The sequence below is a fragment of the Lissotriton helveticus genome, chromosome 7 (genome assembly GCF_964261635.1).
Source record: "Lissotriton helveticus chromosome 7, aLisHel1.1, whole genome shotgun sequence".
NCBI classification, from domain to species: domain Eukaryota; kingdom Metazoa; phylum Chordata; class Amphibia; order Caudata; family Salamandridae; genus Lissotriton; species Lissotriton helveticus.
The window spans coordinates 64704771-64722668 of record NC_136068.1 but is presented as its reverse complement, the minus strand read 5'-3'; the positions used below and the strand labels follow the sequence as shown (position 1 = coordinate 64722668).

Below are 17898 nucleotides of genomic sequence, written 5' to 3'. Positions count from 1 at the left end.
ACCTTGTGCATGATAATGCATGCAGTGCATTCCCAGCATTGTGGTGGGCGATGCTGTGAGCACCGCCCGCCACAATGCTGGGAATGGTGGTGGTGGCATCCTAATCGCCGGTGCGGGACCACCGCACCACTGGCGGCCGGTCCCAGTCCGCCCACCATCCTAACGGGCCTCTTAAGTGGTAATAAATTAATAAGCAAAAGACTGGGACTGAAAAGAACTATCTTATTTGTACATGTGCTCCTTGTGATAGAACAAAATGTCGACAATCAAAGTGAAGGTTCACTGACAGAATATCCATGTAAAAAATATATAGATGTAAAACATATTGATGAATAAATATTGACTCCCTATACTTAAACAGGTAAGTACAAAAATATTGAGAACAAAACTATCGATGTAAAAAATATAGTTGTATCAAATCTCGATGTATATATATATATATATATATATATATATATATATATATATATATATATATATATATATATATATATATATATATATATATATATATATATATATGTTACCTACTGGCGATAGCCAGTAGGTATATATAGTTAGGATTGTTTTCCATAGGGAAATCGCAACATTCTATTGGGAATAACTTTGGCGCCGGTTGAGGAATCTTCCTGAAATTTTCCTTAACTTTGCCTCGCGGCGCTCCGCTCCTTCCCTGAATTTGGGGGGGATTCGTCAAGCGGGGGCCGAGATAAAAGGGGGGTCCCAAAACGTGTTTTCCTCATGTTAATTTCCATAGGGCGGTTGGACTCACTTTTAGCCTGAACGGCTGAATGGTTTTCCACCAAACTTGGCAAAATTGTAGGGACTGGTAGCCCGATGTGCCTTTGCTATGTCTCAAGATATGTGCTCCAGTGGTTTTTACGAAAATTAACTTTGAAAAAATATATATTGGGCTACATTGGGCTATATATATGTTAGAGCCCAAATGTAGCCCAATGTAGCCCAATGTAGCCCAAAGATGGCCACCAGGGACAAAAAAAAACAAATGTAGCCCAAATATCAGCCAGATGTAGCCCAACTATAGCCCAATGACAGAATGTCCCAGAGTGTTCTAAAGAATAACTAGAGCGCTAACAGTCTTACTTATGACAAAAGTATGGCACACCTGAAGTCATCTTGATTGGAATAAAGTGTTAACACTTAAAACATTTAATTTGCAAAGGAACAAAATGAGGGGGTTCATTTTGCCATAGAAATTATGATTAGTGCTGAAGAAAGAAAAATTAGGGCACATTTTGAGTGACTTCTCAAATCCTCTTATATTTCATTAAAAAAATTATGATATGCAGTCTCCCAAGATGGCCACCAGAGACAAAAGAGCCCAAATGTAGCCCAAATATCAGCCAGATGTAGCCCAACTATAGCCCAATGACAGAATGTCCCGGAGTGTTCTAAAGAACAACTAGAACGCTAACAGTCTTACTTACGACAAAAGTATGGCACACATGAAGTCATCTTGATTGGAATAAAGTGGTAACACTTAATACATTTAATTTGAAAAGGAACAAAATGAGGGGTTTCATTTTGCCATAGAAATTTTATATATATATATATATATATATATATATTCACTGAAAAAACCATAGGTTACACACCAATTATAGTTAGGAATTAGCATTTATTATTACAGAGTTTTGTATAGCGCGATCAGCTACCTCACGAGGAGGTGTCCCGGCGCATTTGAGATGTCATCAGTGATGTCACTGACCATGTCATGAATGATCTAATATGTGACATCATCAGCAGTGGATTGCGGGTGCGCGAAATATAGTTAGTACAACTAACTATATAGGAGCAATTTCATTGGTTTTGTGTGAGTAAAATGTCCAGCTAACTATAACACCACTAAAACTTATAGGGGTATATTATCAACAACTAGCGATAATTTTTGTCTCTAACTTGTTTAGAGACAAAAATTATCGCCGCACATCGGCGATTTTTATCGCAGATAAACCTTGCTATTAGCAAGGTTTATCGCAAATGCGATAAAAAACGCCCGCAATGCATGAATATCGCTGAAAAGTCAGCGATATTCATGCATTATCGAGCAAATGCTCTTAGCCATGTTATCCACCTCCCATTGGATAACATGGCTAAGAACTGCTCCGGGCAGGTGTTAGCTTTTGGAGATATTCGCCCTTAGCGCAAATATCTCCAAAAGTTGGTAATAGGAGATAGCGATGTTAGCGACTGTTTCCAGTCGCTAACATCTTGGCACGCCCACTTTGCATATCATTAGTGATAAATATCACTGACATCCAAAGTGGGGCCCATGATGGTCGCTATCTCCTATTAGCTGTCGCTAACTGGTGTTAGCGACAGCTTGGTAATAGGGAGATAATTTTATCTCTGCTTTCTTGGCTTTTAAAGCCAAAAAAGCGGAGATAAAACCCCTTGATAATATACCCCATAGTTTTTTCAGTGAATTTCAAAGGTTTTTTAAAAACTAATTCCTAACTATATAACTCCTGAAACCTATGGTTTTTTCAGTGAATTTCAAAGGTTTTTTTAAATGTTAGTTCCTAACTATATAAGGCCTGAAACCTATGGTTTTTTCAGTGAATATATATATATATATATATATATATCTAATAGGATAATAAATATTAAATATATTAAATAATAAAATTAATTTGAAAAAAATAAAGTAGATTTAATATACCTGTTAACAAATATAACAAAAAAACTTAATTAAAAAATTGTTCAACACACATACATAATAATTATTATATGTAGATATATGGCAAATAATAAACTATTCATTTCAATGTATTTTATCATTTTTAAATGATATAAAAATTTAAGTATATATACATATATATATATATATATATATATATATATATATATATATATATATATATATATATATATATATATATATATATATATATATATATATCAATAACATAAAATCCATAAAAAAATATTCTATTATAAATTAAAACATTTACCTATTTCAAAATCTTTAAAGTTAAATTTACCACTCCAGTGAGTGCGAATGTAGGGAAAATGTTGGATAGCTGAGGGGTAAATCTACTATTCCCACTCCAGTCAGTGCAACAGTAGGGAAAGTGTTAGATAGGGAGCGGTAAAAATTACTATTCCCACTCCAGCGATTTCAACAATTGGGAAAGTGTTGGATAGAGGAGGGGTTAAAATTACTATTCTTACTCCTGTCAGTGCAACAGTAGTGAAAGTGTTGGATAGCGGAGAGATAAAATGTACTTTTCTCACTCCGGCCAGGGCAATAGTAGGGAAAGTGTTGGATAGTGGAGGGGTAAAAATTACCATTCCCACTCCAATGACTGGAACAGTAGGGAAAGTGTTGGACAACGGAGGGGTAAAAATGACTATTCCTACTCCACTGAGTGGAACAGTAGGGAAAGTGTTGGATAGTGGCAGGATAAGGTTTACTATACCCTCTCTAATCAGTGCAACAGAGGGAAAGTGTTGGATTGTGGAGGGTTGACAATTAATATTCTTACTCCAGTCATTTCAAAATTAAAAACAAACAAAATAATAACAACAAAAATATTTAAAAAACACAACGTTATATAAATATGATAAACATTTAAATACAAATATTTAACATTAAAATGTAAAAAGAAAACCAAAATATAATGCCAAATGCATATGACAAATACCTATAAATATTATATTAAATAAAATAAAAAAATGTTTTCAAACAAATAAATATTTTTAAGTAGAAATTATTAGGAAAGAAAAACATTATTACATAATTTACTTTTTTTCATTTCTTACCCTATAACACAACACAATTCAAAACCCATATCTACATTTTGATAGACAAATGACTTACACATTTTTTTTTTGCTTAGTTTTATATAGCGCGAACTTGACCCGAACCGAATCGGGTATCAGAGCACTTTACATAGCACCAGTTACGTTACATGAGGACACACATTCTTTTTTTTGTTAGGCATGGGGAGATTAAGCGATTTGCCCAGGATCACAGGATGTTTGGTGGTGTTACCGAGACTCGAACCCAGATCCCCAGGTCCGAGGTCGAGCGCCCTAGCCGTTAGGCCAAGTCCTCTCCCCATTTAACATAATTAATTACAATTAAAGAAATATTATTAATTAAAAACAAATTAAAACACATAACAATTAATACATTTCCCACCCCTATAATTCCCACAACCCACAGCTAAAAGTACACTGTCAAACAATTAATTACACAATTAAAACTAATAGTATTTAACAACTAATTATAAAGTAAGAAAAAATTATTTAGTATCCACCCTTTCCCCTATAAAAGTAAAACCCACACACAAAAAATATAAACAATTACCATAATTAAATATAAATTAATACATTATTAATAATGATCAACAAATTATTAATTAATTACACATAAATTACTTCCCACCCTTTACCCTTATAAACCCCACAACCCACACGTAAAATTAATTACACAATTTCCATAATTATTTTCAATCGAATAATAGATATAAATTAACAACTAATTATTAATTAACCCCTTCAGCGCTGCGCGAATTCCGCTGCAGTGCTGAAGGTTCTAAAGAACCTATGGGTTCATGACGGAACGGTTCCGTCATGAGCACAGGACCACCGACGCTCATGACGGAACTGTTCCGTCATGAGCATGGAAGGGGTTAATCAGAAATAAATTACTCCCCACTGTTTACCTCTATAAACCCCACAACCCGCACCTAAAACAAATTAATCAATTACCATAATTAAATATCAAATCAATTAATTAATATTAATTAAAAACCAATTAATAATTAATTACAAATAAATTACTTCCCACAATTGCATGTGCATCACTGCACATGAGGCTGGACCTGGACCTGGGATATCTACATCAAGAGTTAGAATAATTCTGAAGGGTTGCACCACTCACATGGAGGTGGACCTAACCGGGGCATCTGGTCCCTCTGTAATTCTCAGCTGTGGCTGATTTCATATCTGACAGGAGTATTTGAGGACTGACAAGGGTATCTACGGTATAAAAAAAATCCCTGCTGAATCATTCCACTTCTGGGTGGACCTGACAGGGGTGCCCATAATATACCAAGCATATATGTGGTAGTTGCTGCATTATTTCACACACAGGTGAACCTCACACGAGTATATCTGCTGGCAATTGGTGACTAGGATTATCTGCATTCCTGTCACTAGTGTGTCTTGAATTAAGCTCTTCATATGAAGCCCTCATTCCTGCCCTCAAACAAGGGATTTCCTGGGAAAATTCGTGGAAATTTGGATTTTCCCAATCAGATTGGCCTCATTGCATCAGTGAAAACTGAATATGGTTTCAAGATTTGGTTTTAAGACAATTTAACAGGGATTAACATTTGTTTTCTAAAAAAAATAGCATTAGGATGGCGCATCTTAAAACACATTGGATCAGTACTATGGATAGGAGCAGAAGACAAGCTTGCATACGCTTATATGGGTTTACACTCTAAAAAGGTTTTCGGTGAAGCAAACACAATGGGTCTGTAACACTGACCAAATCTTGAACGATTTAAAGATACCCCCACCGAGGGATCTAGAGTTTCACAGCCAGTAGCAAACCATGGCATATGATGTTAAAGCACATGAGGTCTGGAACACATGTCACAACTGGATACATTTCAAATAACTCCTCACAAGACAATTGCGAACGTGGAAATTAGGGGCAGACACGGAGAATTTCATTATGACTAGGCTCAGGAGCTGCATCGTTCCGATCAAAAGTGGAGTGAAGTAGGTGGGAACATTTTAGAGACTGGGTTAGTGCCAAACGCATTTCTTGGTCTACTTTTAGGCCAAGCACACATCTATTCTTGAGTCACATCACATTGCCTAATGTGCTGGGAAGAATGTTTATCTTGAAGCAGCATCTGAAGCTGAAAAGAAGAGCTCTGTGCAGAGTTTTATTAATTAACCACATTTGAACTTAAACATGAAGCGTGGTCACTATGAAATGTAAGCTAGTTCCCCTTTAAAATCCCAAGCTTTTTCTACCTACCAGTGGAACAGTGAAAGGCTTCTGGGGTGCCCAGGATTTTTTTGAGATTGAGGGAACAGTTTGCAGACAATGTCCATGGGGCATTTTAGATCTGATTCTGCTCATGCTCTTCTGCATTCTCCACTTTCTTTTTATCTCTTACAATGTCTCTCTCAAATCCATATGAAAGCCTTACATTCTTGTCCCAAATCCTCCTCTCTCTCTCTCTCTGTCAGCCCACATGCATTATTTGTTCTTCACTGCCACACTAGAACTTCCCACTTTTCAAACAGCCCACCACAATAATGTCCTATACCTTCTCTCAACGCTCTCCATCTTCCCTCCTCCCTTTCCCCTTCTACAGCATATCCCTCTTCACCTACAACACACTCCTTTGCAACACAGTACATTACTCATCCTTTGTATGTCTCTTGCACATACCCTGAAGAGACCCCAGGACATGATCCTCTCCTTTCTGCTATTTTTCCTTCTATCATGCCCAATCCATTCAGATCCTTTCTGCCATCCCAAGGACCAGTCTGTTCTCCACCCATCTCAGATCCCTTTGTTTCAACACACCATGTAGTGGTCACTTTAAGTGGCGCGTGTCATCCGCATTGTGTGCCACGCGAATGACACGCGCATTATATTATGTTTTGAATGTGTTGACTTTTAATGTAGCATCCTCGCGCGATGTCGACGCTCAATCAGCCTAACTAACGGAAGACTGACTCTCCGTTGGGATCTGACCGTGAGCGGAGGCATCGCGCATCGGGTGGAGTTTTTTCCGTACAACTGGAATAAATATACTTCTAATTCAACAACATTTCTATGGACTTATTGAACCATAACATTTGGCGACGATTTGGGATTTACTCCACCCAACAACCCACGCAAAAAAAAAAAAAAAAAAACAAATTTTGGTTTGAACGATCAGAAGGAAATATTCGTACAAACGTACCTGGCCACCGAGAAATTTCCTCAAAATACTCTGATCTTATTCATGCGCATCTATAAGAAATCAACACATGGTGTAAACCCTTTCATGATTGGCCGTGACCTTTGAGCCTTTCTTAAAAACAAAAACCAGGATTGGTTTATTTCAACCACGTGTCAAAGTCTGCCTCCTATTTGCCACCGCGTCTAACAAATCACTGAGACGCTTCACTTCGACGAATTTCCGCCTTGGCAACGGTGAATCAAAGTCAGTCACCGCATCGGAAACGATCGAAGAAAGACTGGTCGGTAAGAAGTATCGGAGAGAAGCGGGTTGGTAAGACACTGCATTTCTTTCAACGATGTTTTCTACAGCGATGCGCTCGCTTTAAAATACATTAATACAACGATGCGCACGTTTTAAAATATTCTTCCTCATATTTAATTACTTCTGTACTAAACAGCGCATCACTTCAGCGATGCGCACGCTTGTTATTTGACTCTTTAAAAACATTTTGGTTAATGGAGCGTTAAACAACACACGGTTTACTCAGCACACGGTTCCAGCGATGTGCACGCTTAAAGATTGACTTGACTTCATCTCGAACACTCGCGGATTAACCGCCTGCATTTAACAGCGCGTTGCTTCAGCGACGCGCACGCTTAAGTATTCACATTTACCAGCGCGTTGCTTCAGCGACACGCACGCTTAAGTATTCACAAGGATGGGTTTTATATGACTTTGTGTCTAGTTGGTCTACGTGTCATTCGGACACATTCACTTCTAAGTATATAAAAAAAAAAAAAAAAAGTGAGAGAGAATTGACATACAAGTTAAGACCATTTTAAATTTATAGTAAATCTGTTTGAGAATTGTTTTTCTAATTAATTATAAGAATGGCTAATTTACAATTACAACACATTACACAACCACCTCATTTTTTGAGCAAACCTGGCACTCCAGAAATAATTTGGAAAGAATGGTTTTCCCTATTTGAGAATCACCTCGTCGCTATAGATGCTGTGGGATTCTCCGCCGAACTTTCAAGAAGGAATTCACTAAATTAACACCACATTTGGATGAATCATCCAAATGTGGTGTTAATTTAGTGAATCCTTCTGAATCTAATTCTGATAATGCTGTTTGTGTTGTAAATTTTAAAAACAAAAATACAAGATTTGTACAAAGGAGACAATCTTCTTCCTGCTATAGATGTGGATCCAAGAAACATTTAGGCAACTTCCAAGGATGTCCAGCTATGGGTAAACGTTGCGTCATTTGCAAGAAAATAGGTCACTTTCAGGGTGTTTGTAGGAATGCTAAGAAATCAATTTCCGTCAACTATGTTGAATCTGAAATGTTAGACGAATGTACAAATTCATTTAGTAATATAGTTGTGACTCTGGATGATGAGGGAAAAGTAAACGATATCAAAGGTCCCCTATGCTCTGCCATAATTGATAACATACCCCTACAAGTCATGGCAGACTCCGGGTCTCCATATACCATCCTCAGGGATTCTACTTTCTATGATTTATGGAAAAGGAAAGTTGAATTGCTGGAGTCGGATGTAAGCCCGAAAGCATTTGGGGAAAAGAATATTAATATGATTGGATATTTTGAAGGATTAGTACAATGCTTAGGGAGAGAGACAATTACCAAAATTTATGTAGCCGAGAAAGGCAAAAATATTGTAGGCTGGATGGACCTAGCTCGCATGGGATTATATTTGGTTCCAGGAGATGAAAATCCAGTTAAAGTGGGTGATTTACCAAAGAAAAAGAAAGCTGAATGTATGTCGATAGAACAGCCTTTAGACACAAAACAATTGATGGAAGAGTTTAAGCCTGTGTTTAATAATACAGTGGGAAGTGTAGAGGGATTTGAACATAAAATAAGGTTGATCCCAGGAGCACAACCAGTAGCTCATAGAGTCAGGTCAGTTCCTCTTAGTGTTCGCACTGAATTAGAGAAATCTTTGAAAAGTCTATGTGAGGAAGGGATAATCCAACCTGTAGATTCCTCCCAATGGGTCGCCCCTATTGTCGTAGCTCGTAAAAAGACTGGCGTGATTAGGCTCTGTGCGGATTTACGCGGATTAAATAAAAATATAATTGTGGATTGCCACCCTCTGCCAAAGATCCACGAGCTTCTGGCCAACCTGGGTGGTGCAAAGTGGTTTTCTTTGATAGATCTGAAATCGGCCTATCACCAAGTTGCTCTGTCAAAGGAATCACAAGAATTAACCACTTTCATCACACCTTTCGGCGCGTTTAAGTTTCTGCGCCTCCCCTTTGGCCTAGCTTCTGCCGGAAGCGTGTTCCAGAAGCTTATGGACACACTCTTTCGGGGAATAACAGGGGTACAAGCCTATCTTGACGACATTTTGATATATGCCAAATCATTAGAAGAACATAATGTCATTTTAAAACGTGTTCTCACTATTTTAATGGCTAAAAAAATGACTGTCCGTGGAGACAAATGTAAATTCGCAGTCAATGAGCTGGATTATTTGGGACATACAATTTCCAAAGAGGGAATCAAACCAAAGTTTTCCGCGATAAGGGCTATTGAAGACGCTAAACCTCCGTCTGACAAGGATTCACTCAGATCTTTTCTCGGCCTGGCCGAATATTACGCCAGATTTGTCCCTGCTTATTCAAATTTAGTAGAACCTTTACGTAAATTACTGAAAAAGGGGAGTAGTTTAGTTTGGAACACTGAGTTGGACAAAGTTTTCACGGATGTAAAAAAGTTAATCGTGTCTGCCAAAGCCCTCCATGCATTTAGAGATGATTGTTTTTCATCTATAACGGTAGATGCGAGTATGACTGGATTAGGCGCAGTGTTAACACAGAGAGTAGGCACAAGTGAACAAACAGTGGCTTTTGCATCACGAGCATTAAAACCATTCGAGACAAGATACAGCACAATTGAGAGAGAGACGTTAGCTTGTGTATGGGCCGTACATAAGTTTAGAACGTACATCTGGGGCAGGAAATTCGCGCTTATCACAGATCACAAACCCCTGGTTTTCATATTTGAGAAAGTTAATTCTTCCAGTATGTCAGCTAGACTCTTGAGACTGGTCAGTAAGTTACAAGAATTTAATTTCGAGGTCAAGCACATTAGTGGGGGGAGAAATTTTAGGGCAGACTGCCTTTCCAGATTGTCTATGGTTAAGGATGATGAGGAGGATACTTATCAGGATGATATTGAGTGTGTTACTCTAGTGGACGCCGTGGAGAGTTTGTCCCCTATATTGTCTGAGGATGGCTGGAAAGAGGCAAGTGACAATGATCCCGTGCTTTTAAAAGTTATACATTATGCATCACACAACTGGCCTGAATCTAGGAATCTGGAAGGGGAATTGAGGAAGTTTTCACAGATGGCCGATGAAATTTCGGTAGAGAATAACATTGCTAGGCGAGGAGATAAATTTATACCTCCCTTTAAACTTAGACCTTTGATCATTAATGAAGCACACAGAGGCCATTTAGGATCCACTAAGACAATCATGAGGATAAAAGAACATTATTGGTGGCCCTCTTTAGACTCGCAAGTTAAGAGTTTAATTGATTCATGCCCTGAATGTTTAGTGTCTGATAAGCATTGGCATACGACAAAGGTTCCATTGTCCCCTACAGAGTTCCCACATACCGCTTGGGAGAAAGTTGGTATTGATTTTTCAGGTCCTTATTCACTTCTTGAACAAGATTGTAAATATGTCATCCTTTTGGTGGATTATTATTCCAAGTGGATGTACCATGATTTCGTTGAGGCCCCTGATTCTGATTCGACCATCTCATTTTTGAAGAGAATTTTTGATATTGAAGGGGCACCTAAAGTCCTGGTCAGTGATAATGGGACACATTTTGTATCAGAAAAGATGAAGAATTTCCTCAGCGACTTAGATATTAAACAACTTAAAGTCGCATTGTATTCCCCATCTTCTAATGGGTTAGTAGAAAGGGGAAATAAAGTGATCAAAGAAGGAATTCAAACTGCGCTGGCTTGTGGAACAAATACTATTCAGTTTGTCAAAAACAAAGTTTGGCATTACAATACTTCACCTCATTGCACCACAAGAGTATCTCCTTTTGTTTTATTAAGAAATAGGGGGACACACTCCAAATTGTTTCCTTCATGGCTTGAAAAATTATCTGGGAGGAAAAGTGTTGATGTGGATGCTGTTCGTAAAAAGGTTGTTGAGAAACAAAAGATGATGAAAAAAAAATTTGGACATAATCTTTCCAATCCGTCTGTGGATATTTATACTGGAGACTGGGTTTTAATTAAAAATGCAATAAAAGGGAAGAAAGGAGAGTCGAAGTTCCTCCGACCTTTAAGGGTAATCAGGGTCAGCAGAGGCGCAGCCTTTGTAGACAATAAGGGTTGGTGGAACAAACGTCATTTGGTGAAGGTTTCACCTCAACAAGCTGACATAATAAAAAATTTCAAGAAGGAGGCTGTTGATTGTTCTGAGTGGTGCCATTGGTTGGATGACCCAGCCAACACTAGTAATCGTGTCAATGATCAAAGACAACCAGATCTGTTACAATCAGACCGGGTACAGCCGAACACCAGCATTGTTTTACCTCCTATTTCACGCTCAAGGGATGTTTTTTCTCCGCAGGCAACATCTTCACGCGGGAGAGTTATCAAAGAGCCTAAGAGATTCAATGATTTTGTAAGATACTGATTTAATGTTAACCTATTCTTACTTCCTCCATTTACTTGTTTTCATTATTATAAGGGGGAAGGTGATGTAGTGGTCACTTTAAGTGGCGCGTGTCATCCGCATTGTGTGCCACGCGAATGACACGCGCATTATATTATGTTTTGAATGTGTTGACTTTTAATGTAGCATCCTCGCGCGATGTCGACGCTCAATCAGCCTAACTAACGGAAGACTGACTCTCCGTTGGGATCTGACCGTGAGCGGAGGCATCGCGCATCGGGTGGAGTTTTTTCTGTACAACTGGAATAAATATACTTCTAATTCAACAACATTTCTATGGACTTATTGAACCTAACACACCATGATGCTTCACTACAGTTTCTCCAATCTTCTCTCCCCCTGTTGACCATTCCTTACACTATATAATCTGTGGTCACCCTCGCACCTCATTCAATACTAGGGCCCTACCTGCTGTATTTATGCAGAAAGCATACAGAGACTTCTTAAACCACAGATCCTAACTATGACCTTGCCTTGTCAAAAATGATGGCTGGATAAAAAAGCTCTCTGTTGGTCAATAGCATAAAAAACAGGTAGACTACCTCTTGCAGGTTTTGTGACTTACATCTTCTGCATAGGAGAACATAGCCTGTCAACCAGAATGATGAAATGAGGTGGAGGATGTCAAATAGCAATAGCGTGGGGGTATTTCAATCTAAATATACAACAGGTAGTCTTCACATATGTTCAAGAATCCCTGGAAATCAAGGAAGATATTTTACCAAAATATGCATTATATTACTTCTCAAAAATATAATAAACTTTAAAATCAAAAGGGCTGGTTTTCGGTCATGATCACTGACGAAGTTGAAGCTGCCTGGAGGAAGATAATGTGCACCCCATGTATGGGAGAACAAAAGGGTAACACTTTATCAAGGAAATTGCATATCAAAGGCCAGTGTTGAAAGTAAAATCAGCAGGAAAACAGTTGAATGATTTGACATAATGCTATTTTATCCCAGATCGACAAAGTTCTTTCAGAAAAATATGGTAGCATCTCGGCTCACGGTCCTAAGGTATCAGGTGTAGACACGTACATATGAAAAACAGGGGTCAGCAAAATCGCAGTTAGGAGTAAAACTAATGAGGATTTCAAAATGTTTACCACCTGTAGCACCTGAAAGAAATTTTGGCATACAGGATCGAGACAAGAGAGAATGAACTGTCTCTCTAAAGACTATCTAAGGAACAAGGCTTGGGCTCAGGATAACAAGGGGTCAAAAAATATAAATAGCTTTTTTAATGACCTTTTTAAAAGGATATAGGAGCTTATTACGATGGTAGTCGGATGACCGTCCAACCGCCATCGAAGCGGGATGGAGACCGGCCGACAAAGAGTTGGCGGTCCCAACAGTTGGCTTGTGCTGCAGCCTGGAAAAGGGCTGCAGCACAAGCTGCAGCAGAACAAGGCATTTTTCATTCATTACAGGAACCATGTTTTGCCTGGAACAAGGTGCAGGGATATTTGGGGGGGCACCACATGAGCCCCCTTGGCCACTTAGCAGTAGCCCACGGGTGACGTCTGGGGCCCTCAAAGTCCCTTTCTGACATTCTTTTCATGGCGGTGAGACTGCCATGAAAAGGCAGTGGGAAATGGACATCGTGATCCTGACATCGGTGCCTGAGCAGGCACCAGCTTGTCAGTGGCGGTCCCACTAGCATCGTGATGATGCCCATATTTTAATTCAGACGTCCCTGATACAGAAAGCTATACATCCCAGTTAAGACTATTTAAGAGGAAACAAGTCCCCTGCAGAAAAGCTATAGTGGAATGTAAAGAATCTGGAACAAGCAGCAAATTTGCGGTCGCTGAATGTTTACACTGTGCCATGGTACCAACACCTTAAGTGGAGGTGCCTACTGACACATGAAACCTTTGAGTCTTTTGACATGACTAATCCTGGGCGTAGTTCGCATAGTCGCGCTACGCGTAGCTGCGTGAAGTGCACTTTGCACTACGCATTCTACGCGTAGCACTATGTGAACTGCTTAATTTGCTGTTTGCAGTGATTGCACAGTGCCATATGCTTGTCCGCACTGTGCAATCATTGCAAACGGCATCTTGCACAGTGCAAGCGGTCGTTTTCTGCCACTCAAGTAGATTCTTTCTTGAGCAGCAGCTTTCTCAACGCGGACTGGTAGAGCATACGCGACCACTCGCAATGCGAAACCTGACCTCCCCACGTTGAGAATCTCGCCGGGAGGTTTATTTTCCAAGCTCGCGATCGGCAACTTGATGTTGCTGATCGCGAACAAGGAAAAAGTCTCACCGGGATGTCGATTTGCTCACGCGCAGTTGCCAACATGACATTGAGGACCGCGAACAAGCAGAAAATGCCCGCTACGCGTTTTTGCACTGTGTAACGTGCAATTCGCGTTGCGCGTAGTTATGCAAACTACGCGAGCGTAACGTAGTTTTCCGCCCAGCCCTAGACATAACAAGATGCAATGTGTAAGCCCTGGGGAATAATTTGGCAAGGTGAAGCAGGGCTGAAAATGGGATTCACAAATGCCACCAAAAGCACCCAGAAAGTGAGCAACACTTTCTCTGCATCTGCTCACAAAATAAAGCACTTCAAGCTAATTAAATTGTCTCCTGACTATAGAAAGCTGGAAGAAGAAATACAGTGGCACATTTTCAGTTGTGTGACCAGGACATCTCTGTCCTCTGTCACAAACTGTGTACATCTGGGAACAGATCGCTTTGGTTTTCTGGAAGACCTCATCTCATCAGCAAAGTACAATATGAATTGTAGAGAGACAATGGGCTGTGGGTCACTCCTCTTCAGCCATTGACTTTCATGTGTTTTTTCGTGGTTTGCTGTTGTTTGGATGGACTGTCCTTTAAGGTCATGGTATTTTGTGTATAGCTGCATTGTCCCTTTTGTGTTCCCATTAGGGTTTGATTAAGGGACATCAAGTGGTTCTGTTAGAGTGCAGATGCAACATGAGATGTGGCTGGTGCTAATGTGTGTCTTTTGATGTATTTAGTTTGCTGACACAATTACATTTTAATCAGTGCGTAATTTCTAAAAAGAATGAGTGGCAGGGCACTAGTCAAGAGGCCACTTTAGCTTGCCACACCCATTGCGCCTTCCAGCACTACCAATGACTGTACCAACACAACCACTAACCATCACTGTCCTTCAAGCAGGACCATTCGGTCTATTTCAGGTCCCCAAAGCTATAACAATGGCTTTGGTAGCAGGTATTAATCATTTTTATGAATATTAAGTTAATACACAACTTATGTTGTGCTAATTTGTAAATGAGACAAACAGTGCCACCTTGTGGCAGACTGTCATAAGTGCCGGTGTCGACAATTAAGTGAGAGTGCTCAGCAGCGGAAACCACCGGCTCAAATTAAGCACTGATTTTAATTGCCGATTATGGGCTTTTTTTTAATTAAGAAAGTGCAAACTGTTTGGGTGCCTTTATTTGTCATAAAGATACTGTTTTATGCACTAATCACTTCTGCACATTCATTTCTTTTATTTTGTTTTAATGATAGTATGTTCTATTTATGATTTTTTTATGAACAAAGTAAAGTGTGCAAGGACATATACCGTCTTTCAAAATACAGACCCTTTGTCAGAAGTATATACTATAGAATTCTTTTACTGTATGTACTCTTCTTTGAGGGTACAGATGAACTCTGCCAATGCAGTTTGTTCAAGAAAGAGGCTCCATGCCCAGGATGTTTTTTCATTATTGGATTTTTTTGTGGAAGACATAGGTGTAACACATGCAAAGTTGGGAAACTATTGTAAAACACTTCCGACCTATTGTCTTTGCCATTGCCTGCTCTTGAATGGCATGGATGACACGGCCGACAACTTGCATAAGCATGCTTGGTACTGAGGCGTAGGCAGTGGCTGGCAAGAGAGTCAGGGATGGACAGTATAATATATCCTGTATTCGAAAGAAAATAATTTAAAATGACCAGGGCTTAGGTGTCTATACTCTTTATGCCCCACTGCAAATCAAGATACCAAGTAGTAGGCAAATACTTTTTTTTACTGTTAGTGTATAGTGTGGTATCTCTCATGTTTCTGAGATGTATTTTTTTTCTAGCTTCAAGTTGTGTGCCATGATTTTACTGTACATATTTACAATGTTTGTTCCCTACATTCTATTTTACTGATGTTTGTCAGAAATTAAATAAATAAGTTAAACCCTCAGAACAGTATAAAACTGCCAAAAATATGCTTGGGATTGCCCCATGTCACTGTCAGGCTGGTTTTGTGCCTGTACCAAACATAAGAATAACAGGTGAAGTCTGACCTCTTCCCCTTCCCAGCCTTTGAAAATTCTTAATGCTATAAAATGAGTACCCTTACACTGGGTAATACTACCTTATATTAATCATCTGTTGCCCATTTTGTCAATGTTATGCACTTGTGGTCTTTTAACGGTTTATTAATGTTATTATTACCTTATATAAAGATCCTTGACAAGTGGATCTATTTTCTATATCTCCCTTTAAGTCCCGGCTTTAAATGCCCTAGGTGGGCCCGTGGAAAGCGTGATGGATGTTGGCGCAGCTCCGCAGAGCGTCCGCTCGTTCTTCCCAGAGACATGGCTCTGGAGTTTGGTGCCAGTGGGGTAAGACTTCGCTTTCTGATCTTTTGATGTTTAATTTCTCACTGGCATGAACACAGTGGTGTTGGAAAAAATGTCAGAGTCGGGGTGCTGCAATCAATGCTACATTTACAGAGAGCACATTTTTCATTGAAATCACCACTATAAATGCACAGATGTACAATGTTACTGATAAAACTATATAGGGAGTCCAAACAATAATGAGAGGAAATTAGGTTTCAGGAATATTTGTCATTTGTACATCATCAAGGAAAATGTCTTGATTTTATTTGATCCTACTAAAATGTTTGTTTCCATCATCACACTTCAGAATTACAAAAAAGCACTTCATTTGGGCTTTCCTGAATTGTTGCGTGTTAGAAAAAGCAACATCCTACAGCCTTTCCTTTCACACCAGCAAGATTGTCTTAGAGATCAGTTTAAAAAATCTTCTCAGTTTGTAGTCAGAGAAAGAAAGGTAAGCACCAATCCATTTAAAAAAAAAAATAAGTAGCAATTTGTCAGAAGACTACCCTAACATTGGAAACCCGTGTGACATCTGAGCCGATAAAAACAATATTTTGAACCATCTTTAATGCTCATTCACCTTATGAGCTGCAGCATGGTTATTTTGAGGCTGCTGCAGCACCCCATGCAGCCCCACATCCAGCAGATATGCATGAACAGTTATGTCAGGACATCTCTAACTTTCCACTTATATGGCCTAATTTTCCTTTCGAAAATACTGTAGGGCAGCCTTGGGTCCCAGTTTCCTCCACTCTCCTAAAATTAATACATTGGGCATGACTTATATTGGATGATCTCAGTGCAGCAGGGGATATCCTTCTACCAACATTACTGGACCTCAAAATATACACTCATAGGGCCCCAATCCTTACCCTGACCGGCCCTGTCTGTGACCATAGGTCACAGACAGGGCCGGACTGGGCACGCAAACTGGCCCTGGTAATTGAGTTGGACCTGCCGCGGGGTGGGAAGGGGCATGGGAAACACTGCAGCTGCTCTTGGTACAGGGGGCCGGAATTGCAGCACTGCTGCAAAACAGGCCCCAGTACCAAAAATGGCTCCCACTGGTTCCAAACCGGCCTTCACCCTCCCGGCCTACCGGGAAAATGCCCGGTGTCTGCTGCGGCCTGTCCGGCACTGGTCACAGAATATTATTCAGAATTTGTGGACCACTTTAATTTAAGGAGCGTATGCAAGTAATGCAGACACATTACAGTGTGATTGTCTGTTTGGGACATCAAACATGCTATTGTGAGAACCATGGCACTGAAGCCATAGGACTCAGGAGGCAAGTCCTAAATATTAATTGAATCAAGTGGGGATGATGCTTTATTGATGCAGATGTTGATGGAGTGGTAGCATTTCATCTAGAATACTCACAGATGCAAAAATAAATTATTTACTGAATGAGAAGGAGGCATGCTGCAGGACTTGAGAGGCACTTTTGTAGCACTTAAGAGCCTACCAGCTGCAGGTGATTGACGTTGCAGGGCTCCTCCTCCAGCCCTGGTGCTGCCGGGGACAGGACTCCCCAGGAATGTGTGGATGAAGCAATCACTTGTGGTGATACAGAGTCACCAGCTTGAGTGATGCAACAGAAGATGTCAA

General features: G+C 39.7%; 1 protein-coding gene across 2 annotated transcripts in view; it reads left to right on the top strand.

The window, feature by feature from the left end:
- The window catches only part of LOC144768066 (alpha-2-macroglobulin-like protein 1), a 411824-nt gene that overhangs the window by 232426 nt on the left and 161500 nt on the right, over positions 1-17898 (top strand). The window contains exon 18 of one of the 2 annotated variants that reach the window (XM_078651439.1): positions 16191-16287. In XM_078651439.1, coding sequence (XP_078507565.1) covers positions 16191-16287 — 97 coding nt within the window. Of the gene's footprint in view, positions 1-16169; positions 16288-17898 lie in introns of both variants that reach the window. The other variant, XM_078651438.1, reaches the window with a different exon arrangement.